At 36.4% G+C, this 23,782-nt stretch overlaps 1 protein-coding gene across 1 annotated transcript; it reads right to left on the bottom strand.

Moving 5' to 3' along the window:
- Positions 1–437: 437 nt before the first annotated feature.
- On the bottom strand, positions 438–22,169 carry LOC134253688 (sex peptide receptor-like). The gene is made up of 2 exons (XM_062736271.1): positions 22,047–22,169; positions 438–1,634 (listed from the first exon to the last, which is right to left on the bottom strand). Exon 2 carries the CDS (start codon positions 1,603–1,605, stop codon positions 538–540), a length of 1,068 nt encoding a protein of 355 aa, XP_062592255.1. The 5' UTR covers positions 1,606–1,634; positions 22,047–22,169; the 3' UTR covers positions 438–537.
- Positions 22,170–23,782: the final 1,613 nt, after the last annotated feature.

The following is a 23,782-nucleotide window of genomic DNA, read 5'->3' as shown; positions in this document are numbered from 1 at the left end:
TGGGAAAGATATGATCCGGGCAAGGATTTTTCATTTAATTCTTTTATGAGCTTGACATAGAAGTATGGTTCATGGTCACTGCATACTGGTTACGCAAAAGCACCCTGTGGGTGAAGTGTGAGCCAGATTGGGCCAAGGAGAGAGAAGATATGCTCCGGACAAGAGAACTCGGACAGACAGACGGACGGACAGACTGATCACTATAGGGCGCCCGCCGAGCGGGACCCTATAAGAATAAACAATAAAGGACGAAAAATGGCTTATGCTAATAGGATTTCTTAAATTTTAAAGTTAAGAAAACACAAGATTACACATGTTTTACATAAATTTATATTTCAAAATAACTGCACTTAATGTGATACACAATATATTATGCAGAAATGCATATGGTTTAATCAAAGTGATAGAGAGACATCTACTTTTTAACATCACCGGTTGAATTTTAATGATTTCTGATTTAAAGTTTTGATATACTCTCGATACAATTAACATTAATCGTACTCTCCAATAAAAAATATTAATGTCATATAAAGTTTCTCAAAGTTCAGCCGGCTCTGGTAGGAGACGTTCTTCTTTGACAGCATGGACACTCTTCAGTGACCTCCTGGAAAGATCTCTACCACATAATGACAGCTGTCTCATATGAGAATTTTCCAACAATGTTCCTTTCGAGATGCAACAAGAGCAGAACAAAGACTGGAAATTTCTCCAGAAAATTGTGTTGAACGCACAATATATAACAAAATTAATGGCTGTGTTTATAAGCAGAAACAAGTCGGTGATTTCCCGGATTGCTCGCGCTAAGAAATCCTCCTCATAATATCCAAATCCAAGAAATGTTGACATGATGGCGTCTGGAATGATGCATATGATGAAAACTATGATGACAACGATAAGCATGACTGTAATTCTGTGATTTTTCCTTCCAATACGACATTTACGAATTCCGTACATAATAAAAATATTAAGGACAATAAGCAAGGTAAGTGGAATGATGATTCGAATGAAATACTGGGTCCATGTAAATATAGAAGAAAATTTTGGATCCACCCACAAGTCTGTCAGGCTTAAATCGTAACTGGTCCACGAGGTGGAATTGTTTTGGCTTTCAACCGTTTTGTATCGCAAAGCGTATGGAATGCAGGCTAAACTCATCACAATGAACACACTGAAAGATATCGTTCTGGCCCGAGACAATGTGCAGTAGGTTCGAACCCTGTGGACGTGACACACATACACGTATCTCTCTACCGCCACAGCCACGGTTAACCAGGCCGATATGCAAAGAGACGCGTTAAAGACATAATGCGCATATGGGTACAAAAATATGTACAATTTGTTTCCAAATTTTGGATCTAATTCTAAAGAAAGTACCACAATGAAATATAGTGCGTCGCAAATGATTTTAATACCGTCAGATATCGCTAAGGCTAGTAGATACACGTTTGTAGAAGACCTCATCTGTTTTTGAAGCATAACTGCTATTCCTAGGCCATTCCCGATAAGACCCAAGACACAGAATATGGGGTATAGGATGAGCCCCGTGATAAACCGAGCCTGTACATAAAACTCTTTGAAGTCGGTGGAGTTGGTGTCCTGGGACATATTATCGCCGTGTTGAAATGTCTAAATACCTGTACAAGAAAAAATAAGCTTTCTTTAATATGAAAGTTATTTCAAAGTAAAACAACACTAAATCTTAAGGTTTTTTAAATACCAAAAAGCAAAAGCAAACCAAGGCAGATGAAGTATAATTTCAGATTCAGAAGCTTTTGACTTACCTCAATGAATGAAAGAATACGTACTAGACGTATAATCACTGACTTTATATACAATCCTTGCAATACTTTCTTAGTCGATAATTAAAATTGACAACCATACTGGGATCATAGGACTGGGATTTTCAATAGATTAATTGAATAAATAGGAGACTTCAATGTTATGTAATATGGTATGGAATTATTTTCCTCGTTAGATACCCGTGTTTTTTGGAAATTTTCACTTGTAGTTTGTTCTAGAATGAAAATATAGAACAATCCTGGTCTATTGCGATTTTTTTTTTTGGTCACATTCAACTACAAAGTATTAATTTATTATTTATAACAATTCCTGTAATAATGTCCCCTTTGTCTGTCTTTTCGGCAAACTGTGTGACATAGCTGTGGCGTCATTTTGGTTGAGACGTCACGAAATACAAAACGTAGCATTGCATAGATCGTATGATGGAAAACATTGTAAACGTAACTTTAAACGTAGGAAGTCAAGTCTATCAGGATGTTCCTTTAGACACAACTGTGAGTATTTTTCACACCACTCTTAGACAAAATATCGTTTTGATATTCTGTCCACTGCAGAAAAATACTTATAATTCAGTACATTACATAACAGTCAATTCCCTGTTTCAATTGTGATTGATAATTTTTTGTATACTTTTTCCAATCAATGCTGTCCTTCATGATATGGAGAGACCGTGCATTTTATGCTAATTTGCATAAGCCTAGGGCTATTTTGTTTTCAATATGGCAAGTTTCTATTCAATTTATGATTTAAAGAGAAATAATATGATTTAAAAGAGCAATTGGAATAGATAGTTTTCCGTTGAGGTGATTTAAGCAAGAGTTATTCCCCATGACCGCCATGTTGTGCGGCAACATTCCCAGATCCCTTCATTATTCAACCAAGTTCAATATGTTTTACTGGGTACTGAGGTAACGTTAACACTACTTTTCTTATGAAGATACGTTTGTTAAAGCACCTCTTAATTGCCTCCCGCTTGAAAAGTGGGGATATTAATTTGGGTCTGTCCGTCCGTCCGTCTGTCTTTCTGTCTATCTGAAACGTTTTCGTTTCCACACGATATCTCGAGAACCCTTTAAGCTTTCGCAATGAAATTTTGCATAGAACTCCCTATGGGCTAAAGAAGAACCTTATTGATTTTGAGGTCAAAAGGCCAAAGGTCAAGGTCATAAATTCGCAGATTTTGTCTGTTGTAACACTTTCGTTTCCGCGCGATATCTCAAGAACCCTTTGAGCTTTCGAAATAAAATCTTACATAACAACTCCCTGTGGCCAAAAGAGGACTCTTACTGGGGTTGAGGTCAAAAGGTCAAAGTTAAAGGTCGTAGATTTAAACATTCTGTCTGTGTGTGTAACACGTACTATCATTTCCGGGCGATATTTCAAGCAGGTTTTGAGCTTTTGCAAAGTAATTTTTTACCAAAACTCCCAAGGACCTCTCTCACCCCTCTCAAAGTGTCCCGCCCCGTTTTATTAGTATTATTGTATTACATGTCGCTATTTTTAGCACAGAGGCATGATGAGAGTTATTACGTATAAAACAGATTCTCAGCGGATTTTGTATTCTTATTATATCTATTAGAACTGTTGAATAAAGGTTAAATTAGACACCATGCATTGTGTAAAATTTTGACCACATCGAACGTGAATATATACATGTATTTGCTTATAATTTTCGGCAATGCAAAGCTGTTCCGTGGTGTAGTGGTATGTCTCTCGCTTCACATTTTGAGAGGTCCCGGGTTCGAATCCCGGACAATCCAATTTCTTCTTTTTTGAAATACTTTTTTTTTACTCAATGATAGTATTCAGCATGTGAAATGAAAAATTTATGAGGTCTGGCTTAAATTGTACAAACTCATAAAATCATCATTACAGTGTGAATAAATATTCCATACAAAAAGAATCTTTCATACACATAAAAAAAATAAGCAATCAAATCTTTATAATTATCCATGTTGGCATATTTTATTTGCTTGATTATACATGTATACATTTAATAAATCTACAAATTCAGTCAGGGGCATCCGAACCCCCCCCCCCCCCCCCCCCGAACTACACATGCTTTACTATGTCTCTAAGCGGGGGACACGAATTCTCTGAATGAGCTTGTTCATAATCTTAAAATTGTCAATAATCCCCCCCCCCCCCCCCATATTTCTGGGATGCATGTTTAAAACTGGTTGCTCAAAGAGGAAAATTCACTGCTTTACCCTGCAAGATTGCGGCTAAGTGGGGTAACTCCGAGGCAAAATATGTCATAGGAAAACCATCTATACTTTCTTCCTTATATGGTTCTATCTTCTATTGTATCCTGGATAGGACAACTTCCATACAAGCCAATTCTCCGGTTAGAGTTATAAATAAAGTATAAAACCTGCAATCTCGGAATGGAATACTCGGAAGTCTCTGGTTTTATCCTACATCTAAAATCCCAACCGGTAGTCCGAAATATGTCACGTTTTCCGTTTTTTTTTTTCGATTTTGATAAATTACGTGCCATGAAAACGTCCGAACCGGCGCTATGATGAAAACTGGTAATTCGCCGCCTCCAACTGGAGGTGGCATTCTCGGGTTGATTTTCGATATTTGCGAACCGAATTAAATGTTGAAATCACAACTTATCAATAGTGCAATGCCTCTTAGTATTCCCCGACATCGTTATTTATGGTTTGTTTATAAAATATACAGTCTCATTGATGAAAACATGTTAACAGACTGTCGAGGTTTGTTTTCATTTCGTGCATGTTAAATCTTAAAAGATCTTTATCGAAACATGCAGTGATATTTTCTTTCCATCGATATTAGTGAGTACCCACAGGGACTTGTTTCGGTAATGATATTTTAACCCATAGTATAATAATAACACAGGGTATCTAACTCCGAATTACACTCAGTACCCCCCTCCTCAGAAACGCAACCATTTTCACTCTCAGAGTAAATATAATGACTGTCTGTCCAGTTGCCCGTGTAGGACAGTAGTTACAGCGTCTTCCTCAGATTCGCAAAGAAAGGAATTGATCCTTCCGTCGCGGGTTCCGATCCCGCTGTGAAACGTGGAGATCGATCCTCCGGATGGAACCGTATAAATCGAGGCCCATGAGTTACTGGCACGAAAAGGACCCCAGATTGCTCAAGTACAGTGTATGGAACAAAATTCGCAGCTCTCCACCGGCAAGTGGTTGCGTCTTCTTATTAGTAAATAATTCTTGAGAGGGACATAAAACAACATAGGAATTGTCTGTTCCTTTAGTACAATGTCCAACAAAGCTGATTCTCTTTCTTACTGAAGGGATAATTCTACCCGAGGAAGGAAGCACTCGTGATTTTGTTATTTAAGGAATAACTGTCTTATTTTTCGAATTCATGAAGTGATCAATGGATTGGCTTGTGTGATAATTTGCATAAACGCCGAAGGCGTTTATGCATAAAATTATCACACAAGCCAATCCATTGATCATCTTCATGAATTCGAAAAATCTGACAGTTATTCCTTATATTTACATGCTTTGATTCCGCCAATCCATGGGCTCCAAGCCTGCTTCTCTCTAGGTGTTGTCCCGCCCTGCACGTGGTTTTTTTTGGAACCGCGCCAAAACATTCATGAGGAAATCAATTACATTTACAATTTGTAATTTTATCTCGGACAAAGACATTGGAAATGTAAATATATCTCTATAACATACGCTTTATTGATTTCACTGTGTAGAGAATTCTACACGAGAGATCACTCTCAATCATAGTTTTTTTTTTTGATCATTTAAAATTCGCATAGGTGGCAAAAAAAATCAGGCAATTAAATTCAATATAGGACACATTTGTTTAAATTATTTCTTTAATGATTGGAAATGGGATGGTTGCCATGGAAGAGCTATTAACCAGGACGTACATGACTTGACCCGAATGTCTCTTTAAGGGGGATGTACGGCCACCTTTAGTGCAGTGAACACAAAATGTAAACATTTCTTCAAATGGCTAAACTACATTATATTTTGATCAAATTTTAAGTTTTTTTGATAAAGATACAATAAATATGCATAACCGAATGCATGTTGTGCATATATAATCTATACTTTTGCAGAAAAATGCTTTTGATATGCTCCTTAGAACTGCGCAGCTACAGAATTCAGCAGAGCCTTAAAAAATCCAAAAAAATATGCAAACTGTGCATTAATGTTCTCTCTACAACCATTTGTTGAGAAAATATCTAAATTTTGCACTTTTAAATGATAATTTCAAGTTCAAAACAAGGTACCATTGTCTTCAAAAAGAGTGTAAAGAACCATGAAAGTAGTTCATGGATAGCAGCACGTGGTCTATTTTTAGCACAGAATCTTGTTTTCCAGACCTCTTCTTAATATGGAGGGGCATAACAATCTTTAAATGTAGAAGAGAATTACAGTTGCAAAATATTTCAAATAATATGAACACTTTAAAAAGAGGAAAGGTGTTATAGTGTGGCTTGAAGTAATTTATTTAGTTTGAACATAATTTTTTTTTCTATTTGCCCATATTTTCAAAATTACAACTGTACAAAGTAAAGAGAAAAAATCAACCTATAAACATCTTTAAAATGATGTTTGGTGGTCCTCCCGACTCAGGGAAAAATTATTGGGTCCGTATTTATAGGTGAGAAAAAAAAATCCTTAAAATTTAAACAGAATTGTTTACGAAAGAAAAAGAAAAAAATATCGTGTAATGAAATGTTAAAAAAATGAGTCGGGCCATTTCTAGGCAGTAGATCGGGAGAGAGGGCAACCAAATATTTTTATAACAAGTGGTATTATAAGGCTAGTACTTGTTCCATCACATACTTAGTAATGCCATTTTTTTTTTATCTTTGACACTATTTTGAAAAACAAACAAAGGATTTTCAGGGGGGGGGGGGGGGGTTAGCACTCACTTTTTTTGCGATGATAGACATAGCATATGCAATGGACCTTTCATTGCAAACATTGTGCTCGCTTCTTAATTTCATAGAAACAACTCATTATATTTTATCAAGCTTCGCCACGGTATGTTCAATGAGCGAGAGCTTACAACGTTGTCAACATAATGAGACATGATGCGTTTTTGTGTCCAAACATGACTCCATACAATGTGTGGGTCATTGCAAACATTCTAGCTATTTATGTGAGGTGCCTGAAGGAAATCCTATAAATGCCTATTTTTTCTATCTAACTTATAAACAAAATAGACATATGTACCAACTTTTCGAATGTAAGACATGTAATTACAATTTATTTTTCATGCACTGCGTATTGTTTAACATTTTCAAATTAAATGCTAAGCATCCTCCTTGCAGTGCCCCATTTGAAAATAACTTCTTTCGCCACAGAAAAAAGACCCACCGTAAACACATATGTTTAGGACATTTTTATCTTTTTTTCTTGAGTTTTAAAGAAACCAACAAATTATCAAGACTTGTTCCATGAAAAATTAAATATAATCATGGTAATAAACGGATTTATACACAGCAGATATATGCACATGCCAACCATGTGCTTAGTGGAATAATTTTAGCGAGGAATTTCGAGTTGTAAACAGAAAAGTTTTTCCCGATTTGCTGGAGTGAGGTTAAAATCGCGTTTTTTCATTAATCAGACGATGCGATGCAACAAATAAAAGTAGTAAGTAATATAACCTAATGATTATTACTTAGTAATTTCTTGTCTTGGTGTTATTATGGTCGCATTTATTCTAAAATCATTGTTATTCGAACTCTGTGTGACAGAGGAATGGCGGACGAAATAAACACATGGCCTCAGGAAAACACCCATATGAAAAATCAAATTTTCAAGAATTATGGATAATGACAAGAAAAAAACGAAACAAATGGTTGTAGCCATATTATCAATGAATCAAACGAACTCCATTTTCAATGCATTTTTCAACTCATGAATGCTGTAGCTGCGCAGTTCTAACATGATTAATTTTCTTCTAATTAAGACAAAATAAACTTAATTGTTTACTAATTTTGGTCTCTAACAGTAGATAATTGGTGCATTAGCACTTTGAGTAACTTTGAGCTAGTTTAGTAGAGTATTAAGCGCATTCTTGGTATTTCTTAGTTTACACCAGACTAGATCCAATATGGCTTGTACATCCCCCTTAAGCTTCCTTCTGCCACCAGGATGTGATGAAATATGTAATGTTTTCTGCAGTCTTGGTATTAAAATATAGGTATTAAGCACCACAAAAGACAATTTACCTAAGATTATTAATCAATGAAGTGCGTTAACTTTGTAAGAAATAAGGAGGATGTGCTTTCTAATGATTAATTTTAATTTAAGTAAAAAAATAGTAAATCTTATCGCGCACTGACAACTTATTCCGATTGAAGTCTCTTAAAAAGTGAACAGGAAGTGAATTTCTAAATTTTTAGGAATAGCAATTTAAAAGATATTTGAGAATTTAATAATTTTTGTAATCATTTCTTAAATGTTCATCGAAATAAAAAAAATGATAAGGTCAGTTTTATTAAATTATTATATATCTGTTCAGATTCTGTCGAGACCGTTTTTCACGACTTTCACCATGCAATTATATCTTTTATGCAACTAAGGACAACCGATTAAGTCCACCAAAAAAATAAAACAATAAACAATAAATTGCATGAATTTGATTTAGGGTGTAATTTTCTTTTTTAATTGTACTCTCGAATGCTAGAAACTACGTGGGATAATATTGCAGAAAGTTTTTGTTTAATCAATTTAAAATTGAATTGGTGTTTTGTTGTCTAACTGCTACATAAATGTACAAAACGGTGTGACCGGTCGGCAGGGGATGCTCACTCCTCCATGGCACCTGATCCCACCTCTGATGTTTTGGAGGTCCGTGTTTGCTTTGTTCCTATTTTGTATTGTTTTATGAATACTGTTCGTTATCTCCATTTGTTTCATGCAGTACCTTTGAACTTAAAACTGCAGTAAACAGATATGGAATGAATATGATTATTATACAACTGAATGATTCCTCACTTTCTAATTGGCTAAGGTCCAACAATGTCAACAAAATACCACGTTATATTTACCTATATATGATCTTCTAGGTGATTGATTGATTGTATATTGTTTAACGTCCCTCTCAAGAATTTTTCACTCATATGGATAAGCCACCACCTGCGGGTGGAGAGCTGCAAATTTTGTCCTAACTCGGCTCTTAGAGTCATTGAGCAGGGAGGAATCTTTTTCGCGCCAACACCTACTGCGACACGGTTTATACGGTCTCATCCGAAGGACAGGTCTCTTCGTCTCACAGTGGGATTCGAACCCGCGACGTAAGGATCAACTCCTTACTTCACGAATCTAGAACCACTGCGCCACGCGGGCGACCTTCCAGGTGAATATGAGGATTTCTTTTCTCAATTTGGTCCAAAAACAGATGAGGAAATTCCAAATTGATGCAAATAATTTTGGAAAGTTATTTCACTTGCTACCAGAGTCTCCATATGTGTGAAAAATTCTCGAGAGGGACGTTAAACAATATATAATCAATCACTTGCTACAGACTTCCACTCAGGCATTATATTAGGAATACATTGTATACACCTTGTGGTAGGAAGTGGTTGTGGAGAGAGGGTGCAGGAGACATCCCCCAAATAGACTAAAAATATTCTTTGAATAACCATATTTGACCAAAATTCATTGAAATCCAATAATTGACCTTAATCCTTCATCTCAAGCCCCGCACCAACCCTAACATAGAATTCTCTCTTTATGGAGGTCAGTCAAAGATTTTTTCCAGCTGTTATTTCTCATTACTTTTATATTTTACAATAAGGATTGGACAACAGGCAAGGCCTATGGTAACCCTTTCCTTAAATTTATTTCTCTTTGACACCCCCCCCCCCCCTTATTTCAAGACTTATCCTATACAAGGCCTGTTGTTAATTTTTTGAAAAAGGTGGACTTTTAAAAAAACCAAATTAATACCGGTACTTCTGGTTAACTAAAACCTTTCCTCAAAGAAGGCAATTTTTCACCCTCATGGATGTAACCAGTGTAAGTAATTAAATGTTTCAGTTTCAACGTTTTTTAAGATTTCTATTGTGTTATATATATATATATATATCAGGGTTGGAAAGGGAGATAATTGAGAAAATAGAAAGTTACCCAGGTGCACAAGACAAAAAACTCCAGCAAAGCCTTTTATTGAGTTAGTTCCCATTGAGACCACACACCCAATGGAATTGTTGTGTATTGAAGTCTAGAGAAAAGTAAAGGATACACACGCATTTGTTATAACTGTCCACTATACGCGATTTGCCTAGGCCATACCCTGCCGCAACCAGAAGGCTAATATGACAGCTAAAGCCTTGTACGAGAATTTTTTCCTTCATTATGCATTTGTTGAAAAGCTGCAAAGTGACCAAGGCAGAAAATTTGAGTCAAGTCATCCAGGAGCTCTGTAATTAAGATGCTAAGAATTAAAAAAAAAAAAAACAAAAACACACGACACCATGCCATCCTGTGGCCAATGGATCTGCAGAGAGGTTTCATCAAACACTCTTAAAGATGCTGGGTACCCTGGGTTTGGTTGGATTCCAAGACTACCTATAGATTCTTTCCTCGAACTTGACCCAGGGAATAAAGGTGATACTTATTTAAGGGGATATGTGGAAAAACTGCAATAGAGGATGAAGTCAGATTACGCGATAGAATCTGAAGAAGAAAGGAAGTCAGGATTTAAAAAAAGCAAAGATAGATATGATGCTAAGGTAAGAGAGACTAAGTTAAAGCCTGAAGATAGAGGTTTAGTAAGGAATGACTATGTTGGTTTAAAGGATAAAAGTTAGCTGACAAATGGGAGGAGACTATACTGTGAAGGGATTGCCAAATCCAGATGTTACTGTGTTTAAGGTTAAATCTGAGTGTAAACCAGGCAGAACAAGGATTCTGTATAGGAATATGCCTTTCCCTTATTCTGGATTGCAAGAGTGGGAGGAAGTACGGTCTAAACAGCAGTGTGCCAGCAAATGGCTTCATCTGAAACAGAGTCTGAAAGTGACGCTAAAGATTGGACTGTTAGGAAAAACGACAAGGGCAAAGGGAGACAAATCTGAACTTCCATCATTTATAAAAGGAGGATCATCAGCAGTTCATGAAGGTGATAGTTGCTTAGGTGAAAGTCAAAGTCGAAATGAGCTTACTAATTGTAGTAACTCTTTATCCTTTCAGAATTCAGATGTTGATGAATTCAGCCAGAGTTAAATAAAGTGAATCAGAATTCTGAGGCAGATGTGTAAGAGCAAGCTCCACCCAGTAGACGATAAAGAGTAAAGAAGCAGCCTGAAGAGCTTAAGATTTTTTTTACCTATACTCGGCACTAGAAGCCGTCTAGTCTGGCTAGAAATTAAAAAATTCCGCTTAACATTTCTGAAGCGGAACGAAATATAACTCATCTCTAAATCAGATCAATTAAAAAGTGTACCGAAAGCTAAGTGGGACAGTCTTGTATACATGTACGTAGGTTGTCTGATGGAGAGACGGACAAACGAGCAGTCGTGGGAAAAAACCTCCAGTTTCATCTGTATAAAGGACAGATAACAAAGATAATAAGATCATAAATAAATTTTGGTTGATAAGTAAAATCAAATTTACTGAGTACCTGAAAGACCTCCTAGAAGGGTCGTTGCTGGAACTAACCTCTTACTCTTTTGTTTTCCAAAGTTGGGGCCATTTCTCGTCAACATGGAATGTACTATGATTGTTATGCAGACGACTCGCTATGAGATCAATGGAAGGGTGGAATAATTTTCAAGGTTAGAAGCTTGAATAGCAGATATAAGTTCATGGATGGCTACAAACCTATTGAAACTTAACCAGGACAAAAGTATCATATATTCTTCCAAACACAACGCAGCAAACATTCCACTTCACAATCTTAAAGTTGGAGAAACAAAAATTCTGTTGCACTGTCTGTCAAAAACTTCGATTCCTATCTGACATTTGTGAGCCATCCGTCATCTATTGGGAAGACTTATTACTTCTTTATTAGTAATAATTGGAGGAATTCGCCATCTTAGAACGACGGATGCATGCAAGACCTTAAGCAATGCACACACTAGTTATATCAAGGCTCGATTATGCCATCTCTTCTCTGTTTGGAATCATAAGGACTACCTTGGACTTTCTTACAGAGGGGGCATAATACCGCAGCAAGACCTTGCAGAGCTGCACTGGTTTTCGGTCCAGTTTAATTCGACCCATTTTACAGCACTCAGTTTGGATGTTCTCCTTTAAGTCTTTCTTGACTAATGAAACATATGTGCTTGATAACGATGAGCAAAATATTTGCAAGATCGTGCAACACCCACGTCTCCTATGTGATTTTATTTCTCAGTTCTATCAGAAATGCAATAAACATCCTTTTCTCATTACGTCATCGAATATGTTGTTTATAAACTTTAGGTCTGACAGGAATTTAAACTTATTTTAAGGTCATTTGAGTAAGTGCAAGATCACTGGCAGAAAAATGCAACAGTTGGATTAAAGATCATTTTAAAAGATTGAAAATTTTAATCGTTACACAGGACTAACAATGCAAGTTTCGCGACACCAGGCAGAGTCAATTGACGCATAGGCGACGGAAGCAAATTGAAAGTGGGGGGGATAGGCTTAACCTACAAAAAAAAAGTAATCCCAATTTTCAATGCCTATATTATGTATATATTTGCAAAAAAGTGGGGGGGGGGGGGCTAAGCACCCCCCCCCCCCCGGTTCCGACGCCTATGTGACGTCACTCATGTGACCTGATCTCAGGTGATCTATAATAAGACGTTAAAATGAAATATTACCTATCAAATGCTAACCAATCCTGATTTTTCAAACTATATGAGGAACACATCTGTTATGAGATAGACGATACCTTTGAAACTTCTAATATAGATGTACATCCGACCAGTTTAAGGAAAACGTCTAATTATTTCAAACCTGAAGTACCTATTATTAGTTTGGCATTTACGTAACGAACAAGTTTATTTAGAGAATTTGTGTCCCCCGGTTAAAGTAAAAGAAACAAGAGGCCCAGGGGCCACAGCGCTCACCTGAGCACATCAGGCTTGAATTTACCCCCCCCTTCCATGCGTTCATCATTTGAACAAACTAGAATCTACACTACCTGGGGATGATTCCATATAAATATCACTAATCATAGCTTTGAAGTACTTGAACTAAAGATTTTAAAAGGTTTCCCTATATATTCCTATGTAAAACTTGGGTCGGCCATTTTGGCCCCACCCTAGCCCCGGGGGTCATGATTTGAACAAATTTAAATCTACACTACCTGAGGATGATTCCACATGAGATTCATCTTTCCTGGCCCAGTGGTTCTGGAGAAGAAGATTTTTAAAGATTTTTCCTATATATTCCTATGTAAAACTAGGATAGGCCATTTTGGCCCCAACCTTGCCCGGGGGGTCATGATTTGAACAAACTAGAATCTACACTACCTGAGGATGATTCCACCTGAGTTTCATCTTTCCTGGCCCAGCGGTTCTGGAGAAGAAGATTTTTAAAGATTTTTCCTATATATTCCTATGTAAAATTTGGGTCCGCCATTTTGGCCCCACCCTAGCCCCGGGGGTCATGATTTGAACAAACTTGAATCTGCTCTACCTGAGGATGATTCCACATGAGTTTCATCTTTCCTGGCCCAGTGGTTCTGGAGAAGAAGATTTTTAAAGATTTTTCCTATATATTCCTATGTAAAACTTGGGTTGGCCATTTTGGCCCCACCCTTGCCCCTGGGGTCATGATTTGAACAAATTTGAATCTACACTACCTGAGGATGATTCCACATGAGTTTCATCTTTCCTGTCTTAGTGGTTCTTGAGAAGAAGTTTTTTAAAGATTTTTCCTATATATTCCTATGTAAAACTTGGGTCGGCCATTTTGGCCCCACCCTTGCCCCTGGGGTCATGATTTGAACAAACTTGAGTCTACACTACCTGAGGATGATTCCACATGAGTTTAATCTTTCCTGGCCCAGTGGTTCTGGAGAAGAAGATTTTTAAAGATTTTTCCTATATATTCCTATGTAAAACTTGGGTCGGCCATTTTGGTCGCATCTTTGCCCCGGGGGTCATGATTTGTACAAACTTAAATCTACACTACCTTAGGATGATTCCACATGAGTTTCATCTTTCCTGGTCCAGTGGTTCTGGAGAAGAAGATTTTAAAAGATTTTTCCTATATATTCCATGTAAAACTTGGGTTGGCCATTTTGGCCCCACCCTTGCCCAGGGGGTCATGATTTGAACAAATTTGAATCCACACTACCTGAGGATGATTCCACATGAGTTTCATCTTTCCTGGCCCAGTGGTACTGGAGAAGAAGATTTTTAAAGATTTTTCCTATATATTCCTATGTAAAACTTGGGTCGGCCATTTTGGCCCCACCCTTGCCCCGGGGGTCATGATTTGAACAAACTTGAATCTACACTACCTGAGGATGATTCCACATGAGTTTCATCTTTCCTGGCCCAGCGGTTCTGGAGAAGAAGATTTTTTAAAAATGTCATTAATTTTTAACAAATTCATGATTATCTCCCCTTGGAAAAGGGCGTGGCCCTTCATTTGAACAAACTTGAATCCCCTTCACCCAAGGATACTTTGTGCCAGGTTTGGTTGAAATTGGCCCAGTGGTTCTTGAGAAGAAGATGAAAATGTGAAAACAACGACAACGACAGACAACGGACAAATTTTGATCAGAAAAGCTCACTTGAGCCTTCGGCTCAGGTGAGCTAAAAACAAAAGAATGCGCAGATCGGAATGGATATGTGTGTCGGACTCTTTTTTCCGACATTGCAGAAATATTGAATGTACGAGGGTTGTCCCAAAATTCCGTAGACAAGCGTTGTTTTGTAGGAACCCTATGTCATACATTAATGAAACTTCGTATATCGATTAAACCAACACTATCTAATAAATTTATGGACAAATATGGAGTAACTTCACAAATTATTCCAATTTGAAAGCCACATTTCATTGGTGTAGGAAGGCGGCGCAATACCCAAAAGTTGAAATTTAAACTTAATATATTATAATTTTAAATACTTCGGAAAAGTAATTACTTCCCTGTATTTTTTTTAATGGAAATGAAAATCTTAAAACTGTCTTGTTAACTATATTTCCTAAAAGTTTGGTGTTCATGCTTTGATAAATATGAATTTTATAAAGTTTTTTATAGATGGGGTTGAAATCCGACATTTTGAAAAATGGCGGCTGCGTTGGCACAGGCGGCGCACTGGACTATGATCAAGTGTTTTGATCCCGAATTCACTCTTACAGAAATGTACCAGTCATAAATGTTTGGTAGATTAGGAACGTTTCTATCGTCTTTAGTATTTTAAATGACTGAAACGGTTTCTCTATGTATATGTGAATAACAGTAACTAAAATAAAAGACAGGGCTAAGAAATGGGCTAAAGGTCCACTGTGCCACGCCATTACAGAAAACAGACGTAAAGCCCGTAGAAATATAGCGTTTTCAAATTAGTATTATTTCATACCTATACATGAATATACTTTGTTTACCTATTTTAATGTTTGATCATATAGTAATTAAGATATTTCACATTTATAACTATAACCGTTTCGTTTAATTTAAGAATTTGATCCTGGTATTTGAAATATTTTCTCCAAAAAATTGAACCATTGACATTTGTATTTTTTGACGTTGCAGATTGCTCCGTGTGTTAGAGAACAGTATCACTTTAAATGTTATTACTCGAAAAGTTTTTAAGTAAACATGATAAAACTTCGTAATTTATCTGCTAAGAATACGTTTTATCCACCCTGAAAATTTTAGGAAGATACATATATTTCTTTAAAAGATATGAGCTCAGTCTACGAAATTTTGGGACAACCCTCGTATATACTGAAGAAAAAATAAAAATGCCACTGTAATACATGTATATAGATTTGGTTGCTTATTCCTTAAAATGTGTATAGAATTCTTTTTATTAATCAAATGTTTATCATTTGGTAATAATGAATTAAATTTTTTTTAAGTTTTTACACGTCACAACTCCATTTCATGTGTTGATTCTATCATTTCGTAACACCCCCCCCCCCCCAAAAAAAAAACTACTACGGAATCTACCGGGAGCCGAGACCTCTCACATAATTTGCAAATTAATACTCATAGACCAACGGGGAACTTGGGAATAAAGTAATGAAGATAAAAAACAGAAGGTCACATATACATGCTTATTATACCCCACGCAAGTTGCGTGAGGTATAATGTTTTTGACCCGTCCGTCAGTCCTGTTTTTTAGGAAATTCCGATTCCTTTATTTTTTCCGGGAATTTCCGCACTTCTTAACTTTGATTTTTGGCCATACCTTGAATATAGAGATGAACAGTTGTTAGCGCAACTTCTCTTAAACCGCTGCACAGAATTTCGTCAAACTTTGCAGATATTTAGGACACAGTGTGTAGATGTGCATTTTACCAGGAAATTCCGATTCCTTTATATTACTGGGAATTTCCGCTCTTTTCAACTTAGATTTTTGGGGATATCTTGAATATAGAGATGAACAGTTTGTCAGCAAAACAACTTAAAAACCGCTGCACAGAATTTCATCAAACTTCGCAGATATTTAGGACACAATATGTAGATGTGCATATTACCGGGACATTCCGATTCCTCTAATTTTTCTCCAGGATTTTCAGCACTTTGAGTTTTTGGGGAGCGTTGGGTATGTGAGCTTTCTCACCTTTTCTTTCATATTCCCGGTAGATATTGTTTATAATTTTACACATGGTGACTAATATAGTCTTTACTAAACAGTTTCAATAGATGACACATGTAGAATATTAAGTCCGTCGACATCATCTATGCATTATTCTCTACATGCTACGTTTAATACAAACGGAGTGTAACTCTTAATCTTTGATTTCATTATGTATTTTAAAACAAGAGGCCAATGGACCCTATAGGTAACCGGAGCATCGCGCAACAACTCTCCAACAATTGAATTTGGTTCATGTTTTAAACCAGAGGCTTGACATTCAAAATTTTGAAAGAGGCCGCCCTAACACAAGAACCCCTGACCAATGGGGCCATGAAATTCACAATTTTTGTAGAAGCATACTTCCTTGTCATAACGATTTAGCTAAATAATTTAATAACAAGGAGCAGAGAAGAGGATTTTCAAAGAATTAATGCATTGGCATTAAATTAACAATAGATCCCCGCCCTAACACGAGAACCTCTGACCCTGGGGCCATGACATACACAATTTCAGAAGAAATTTTGAAATACTGACCGATGCGAGTAAAGCATAGTCGGAAAATGAACTTTGTCGCGATCCTTCAATACAGTTTCAGTATAGTTTATGAAATATTTTTGAGTACTGATGATGTCAATGTTTATTTCATTTCCGATGGAAACAAAAATTAACATATCTAGAGGTGTAAATGTTCAAGATTACGACAATTTATATCATCAAGCAGGAGAGAGCTACATGCAGACTCCAAACCGTGGCTTGCGATGTTGGCACAGGAGCAGTGAAGAAGATTATCAAAGAAATAAATAATTGCCTTTTCACTATATAATCTACATTGCCTGCCCTAGCACTAGAACCCCTGACTCAAGGGCCATAAATTATTATAATTTTGGTAGAGGACTCAATGCTTATTACAATCATGCCAACAATTTGACTGCTCGATGTCCAGGAGTAGAGAAGATTTTCTAAAGATTGCATATATTTTAGTAGTTTTGGCCCAACCCCTCGGGTCCCCGAAGGGCAAGGATCCATGGATGTTTTATGCCAAAATTGGTTAAGCGGCTGTGTAAAAGAAGCTGAAAATGTTAATTTGTAAACGTACGGCGTACAACGCACTACGAAGGACTAAACAGATTGTAATAGGTCACCTGAGTTAACATAGGTGACCTAAAAAGGGGCGGGACACTTTTAGAGGGGCCAAGGGGAGTTATGGTAAAAAATTTAATTGCAAAAAGATTCATGAGATAAAATTATCCGGAAACAAAAGAGTTACACACAGGAAAGAATGCATGACCTTGACCTTTTGACCTAAAAATCTTTAGGGATCTTCCTTGGGCTTTATGGGGTTGTGCTAAAAATAAAACATATGGGGATAACGAAAACTATTCAAACTCAAAAGTCCATCAAGCAATACAAAATAGGAGCAAGGCAAACGCAGACCTCCAAATCATCAGAGGTGGCCATGGGATAAGGTGCCATGGAGGAGTGAGCATACCCCTGCGACCAGTCACGTCTCCCGTGTGCCCCCTGCAATGATCGGGAAACAACGGAAAAATCCATTAATTCAGTATGTAAATAATGGACTAACAATTAGTACGAAAAACGTCAGTCAGCATTTGACTCAATGATAAGTTGTTTTTGCTGACAAGGTCATTGAATCGACCATAGAACCTACGAAATGATGACTAAAACGAAACGGCTGATGTTCCCGTTTCATCAACTTGTCAGTAATTTGCCTCGTTTTAGAAATTGTACATACGTAGAGCATGCTCTTGCGTATCGAATCAACTGAGTGATATAAACCGTACACAGGTTATGAAGGCACACTGCTGCATAAGTAAGGGAAGTTGACCATTGAAAAGTTACTTACAGTCATCACGTTTATCATAGAGCTTGGTTGTTAGATTACCATTAACATCTTTTTCAAGTAAAATATCCAAATATGAAATACGTGTCAGACTCTGTGGTATCTTTTATCTCAAACTCACCTGAATGTATCGTATCGACTTAAGAATGGAAATTAACTTTGTTAATTGATAAAACAACGTCGATTTATCTAAATAGCGAGTTGAAGGCCACTAGAAGTGTTTTCACATTTAAGATTTTGGGCAAATTCTACTTCATAAGAATACAAAAATAAGTCTCCCAATAAGATGGGAACTCAAATAGATTGTTGGGAGACCTGGTCTCCAAAAACCACATAGATACTGTCAATCAGAAACTCAAGCATCTTTTTGAGATCAGCTGAAAAATACTTGTGTGTAAAATCAGAATGTCCTCCAACAATTTAAAATTTACTTGCAAAAGCTCAAATACCTCTCGAGATTCTTTGCAGAGACGAAAATGTTAAAGCTACATGTATCTATGACGTATCTGAGCTAAAAAATAAAAATACGAGATTAAGCGTAGATGAACATGATATTGGTTCTTTACGTTCAAATTAAAAAAAAATCGCTGATTTTCAGCTTAATTATTATATTTCCCCACGTTTCTATTTCATAGGAAAATTGACTTCATACTGTGTCTAATATTTAAATACCGAGTAAGATATCATGTTCTTGTTTTAAATCTATCTTTCAAGCGCAATTTATTTAAATTGTGTAATTTAAAGGAAAGTCCTATTTTTATGTAAAGTAACAAACCAAGTAGAAAGATCTTCCTCATTTTTAGTTAGTCTGATCAAATATACGCCACAATTATATGACTTTAAAAAAGACATCATTTATGACATTTTCCTTTTAACCTTAAAATCAGTATAGACCTTTTTTAGGTCACCTGAGTAACTCAGGTGACCTATTGCTATCCGTTTTCGTCCGTCGTCGTGTGTCGGGCGTCGTGTGTTAACATTTGAACATTTTCAGCTTCTTCTCTGAAACCACTGAACCAATTTCAACCAAATTTGGTATAAAGCATCTATGGGTGAAGGGGAACAAAAATTGTGAATTTTATGGTCCCCGCCCCCTGGGGCCTGAGGGGTGGGGCCAAAACCACTAAAATTATTGCAATCTTTAAAAATCTTCTTTACTCCTGGACATGAAGCAGGCAAACTGTTGGCATGAATGTAATGAACATTGAGTCCTCTACCAAAATTGTGAAATTCATGGCCCCAGGGTCAGGGGTTCTAGTGCTAGGGCGGGGCTATATAGATTATATAGTGAAAATGCATGATTTCTTTGAAAATCTTCTTCTCTGCTCCTGGGTATTAAATAAACCAACCAAGCACATAGTTATGATAAGCAAGAGTGCCTCTTCCAAAATTGTGAATTTTATGACCCCAGGGTCAGGGGCTCTGGTGTTGGGGCGGGGTTCTATTGGTTATATAGTGAAAATGCATTTATTCTTTGTCTTTGAAAATCTTCTTCTCTACTTCTGGGTATTAAATAAACTAACTAAGTACATAGTTATGATGAGCAAGATTGCCTCTTCCAAAATTGTGAATTTTAATGCCCCAGGGTCAGGGGTTCTGTTGTTAGGGCGGGGCTCCATTGATCATATAATGAAAATGCATTAATTCTTTGAAAATCTTCTCTGCTTCTGGGTATTAAATAAACTATGTAAGTAAATAGTTATGTTGATCAAGAGTGCCTCTTCCAAAATTGTGAATTTTATGGCCCCAGGGTCAGGGGTTCTGGTGTTAGGGCGGGGCTTTATTGATTATATAGAGAAAATGCATTAATTCTTTTAAAATCTTCTCTGCTCCTGAGTATTAAATAAACTTAGTGCATAGTTATGATAAGCAAGAGTGGTTCTTACCAAAATTGTGAATTTTATGGCCACAGTGTCAGGGGTTCTGGTGTTAGGGCGGGGCTCTATTGATTATACAGTGAAAATACATTAATTCTTTGAAAATCTTTCCTTTGCTCCTGGGTTTTATGCCTATGATCGAAGTATATAATTATATTTATGATGAATAAAGGTGCATCTATCAAAATGGTTATTTTTTATGCCCCCCTCCCTGGGTCGGTTGTGAGGGGGGGGGGGTACAAAGTCTGAAAATAAATTAATGCTTTGAAATCTGCTCTTTAGTATTAATCAACCATTTTATGATAAAATTTGCAAAATTTTGAAATATGTGGCCCCAGGATCAGTCGTTCCTTTGGGATGAGGTGCACAACTGGTTATAAAGTGGAAGTGCATTTTCTCTTAATGTTACTCTGATCTACCTCTGGGTATTAAGTAAATAGAGTAAGCATGCTAAGTCTATAATTATGATAAGCAATGGTGCCTCTTTCAAAATTATGTATTGCGAATTTCATGGCCTCTGGTTTAAAACACGAACCAAATTTAATTTTTTGAAAGTTGTTGCACAATACTCAGGTGACCTATAAGGTCCGTGGGCCTCTTGTTGGCTATAGAGAGTACAAAAAAGGTGTCCCCTGCTCAAGGAAAAAACACATGAACGGATCCAGGAGCGCTCAAGGGGGCACTTTAAGCAGGCCTAGTGGGACCAAAGGGAATAGAAAATTGCACTGCCAATTAAGTTTCTTGAGATATCGTCCGGAAACAAAAATTACACACAGACAAAATATTTAAATGTACGACCCTGTCCTTTTATCTTTTGACTTCAAAATGAAGAAGGGTCTTCCTCAAGTCATAGGAAGTTTAAAAAATTTCATAGCAACAGCTCAAAGGCTTCTCAATATATCGCGCGGAAACGAGTGTTAAAACTGACAGGTTTTTTTTTAAATTTATAACGTTGACCTTTTGACCTCAAAATCAATAGGGGTCTTCCTTAGGCCATAAAGATTTGACAAGAAACATATGGTGATAACGAACAATATTCTAGCTCAGAAATACTGAAAATAATATTCCCCACTTTCAGTGGAAGAAAAAGTTCTGTCCTTGACTTTCGATACTTACCTCTGAGGTAAGTATCGAAAGTCAAGGGCGGAACTTTACTTTCTCACACATCTAACACGAAATGTATACATGTACTCTAAAAAATACTTTCCAAATGATATTTTTCTCCAAAGATTTCCTTAATTTTAGATTATAGTTTTGACGTCCAGATGTCCAAAATAAATCAATTAACAGCTGGTGTTCTGAACAAAACATCAAATAATGCGATTGTTGAATGTTTTTATAATAAAGATGAACAAAAACTATTAGCTGGTATTTCCAATGAATTTTAATTTAACAGGTGTTTTAAAATTCTTCAATTATTGCAACTCTTGAATTATAAAGAGAAAATGACATTAAAAGATCAAAACTACATTACGGATGTCTTTAATGTACAAAATAACTTTTCATTCGCTAAACGCCTATATTTGACCAAAATAACTGGTATCAGAAAAGAATCTGCTGTAACTTCCAATGGTGGCACGATAAGGAACCCTTACACAACGACTATAAAATCTAAGGGTGTCGTCAGTTGTAGCACTTCACCAAAGTCAGTCAAATGTTTTAAAAATTCTCAAATGTGACGTGAAACAATTTGTATGAAAATAATAGTGAAAAAAAAAATAAAAATAGTAAAGATAAAACATTTTGAATACATATGCATTAATGTACTTACAAATATGAATTGAAGACTTGCATCTCATATTCTAATGCTCAATTTTCCTTTCTTCTGCAGACATCTTAGAGTAGCGTCAGATGCAAGGTAAGAAATGAGGTCAAAGCAATCGCAAGGTGCACATTTCCTATAAAGAAAAAATACGATTCATTATTAACAAGAGACAACTATCTTTTGATTATATAATATTCATTATTATCATGAGTCTTATCCAATCAAGCTGATTTTTCTACAATATGTCATCTGCAGGGAGAAAAATCACGATGTTTCTCACGCTGGCTGGGTTTGTTGTCTCCTTTAAGGAAGACAGTGGACAGAAATGTAACGTTATTTTGTATGAAATACTACTTATGAAATAAGTTAAAAAAATTTAATGATCTTATCTGACAAATAACCATTTTATAGCACAATATAAATATTAAAAAGATATATTTTAAATGTTTGTGATGTTATTTAACTTCCCTTTCAAGAATTTTTTATTTAAATAAGACACCACCATTTGCCATTGGAGAGCTGTAAAATCCTGTACTCGGCACTCAGGGTCATTGAGCTATGAGGGATATTTTTCTTGTTAGCACTTACTACGACATGGACCCTCGGTTTTTAGGTGTCATCTGAAGGACCAGTCTCCAAAAAAGGTCTGCAACAAAGTGGTATGATGATGCAGAGGAAATTCGAAATGAATTTTTATTTTTCATTTTTCTTGCATTTATATTCGTGTTGTTAAACATCATTCCCAAATTGCTCGATCCCAGCCAAAACAGAATTTGAACTAGATATTCATATGATAAATCTTTATACCAAATTTCATTTCAGTATGTGGAACCTCTGTGAAGAAACAATGAATGGAAACTGCAAATAATTGGAATTTTTCCATGTCACAGGGGCCTAACTCTGTCAAAAATGGCTTGATTGTACCCAAAATAGATCTTGATCTAGATGTGCTTATGATAAATCTGTATACCAATTTTCATTTCAGTATGCGCAACCGCTGCAGAGGAAATGAACGGAAACCGCAAAATATTGGAATTCTTCTGTCCAAGGGGCACATCTTTGTCAAAAATGGCTCAATCGTACCCAAAACAGACCTTGACTTAAATTTTTCTTTATAAATCTGTATACCAAATTTTATTTCAGTGTGTGCAACGGTTGTGAAGAAACTGAACGGAAACATGGTGGACCGACCGACAGAGAGCAGAAAAGCAATTTATGTCCTCCCTTCTTCGATTTCTTGATTGTATACTATTTAACGTCCCTCGCGAGAATTTTTTAATCAAATGGAGACGCCACCACTTGCCGGTGGAGAGCTGCAAGTTTTATCCTATACTCGGCACTCAGACATTGGAAATGCAGATGAAAAGGTTGATGAGGACCACCCAAGTATCAAGGCAATCAGAGAAAATACTCAAAGTACAACACAACCAAGTACATTTTCTTTCTCGCCCATTAAGGAAGATTTTGTCAATAAAAATATTAAAAAAATCAATGTAAAAAAGGCCACAGGTATTGACGGAATTTCTTCAAAACTTTTGCATATTGCTAATCCAGCTATCAGTAAACCTTTGACCAAAATAATTAATCTATCCCTGGTAACATCAACTTTTCCTGATCAGCTGAAAATTGCTCAGGTTACTCCAATACACAAGAAAAATAGTACCTTAGAGAAGGGTAACTATAGACCAGTGAGTGTCCTCCCAACAATATCAAAACTTTTCGAAAGAGCAATAGAAACACAG

This window comes from Saccostrea cucullata, unplaced genomic scaffold (assembly GCF_032062105.1).
Source record: "Saccostrea cucullata isolate Sc308-1 unplaced genomic scaffold, CSIRO_AGI_Scuc_v1 ctg5580, whole genome shotgun sequence".
NCBI classification, from domain to species: Eukaryota; Metazoa; Mollusca; class Bivalvia; order Ostreida; family Ostreidae; genus Saccostrea; species Saccostrea cuccullata.
Note: the sequence above shows the minus strand (reverse complement) of the source record. Positions and strands in the feature narration are given on the sequence as shown.

Bases quoted from the DNA above. Each gene is read 5' to 3' on its own strand.
- LOC134253688 (XM_062736271.1), bottom strand. From the start codon at position 1,605: ATGTCCCAGGACACCAACTCCACCGACTTCAAAGAGTTTTATGTACAG.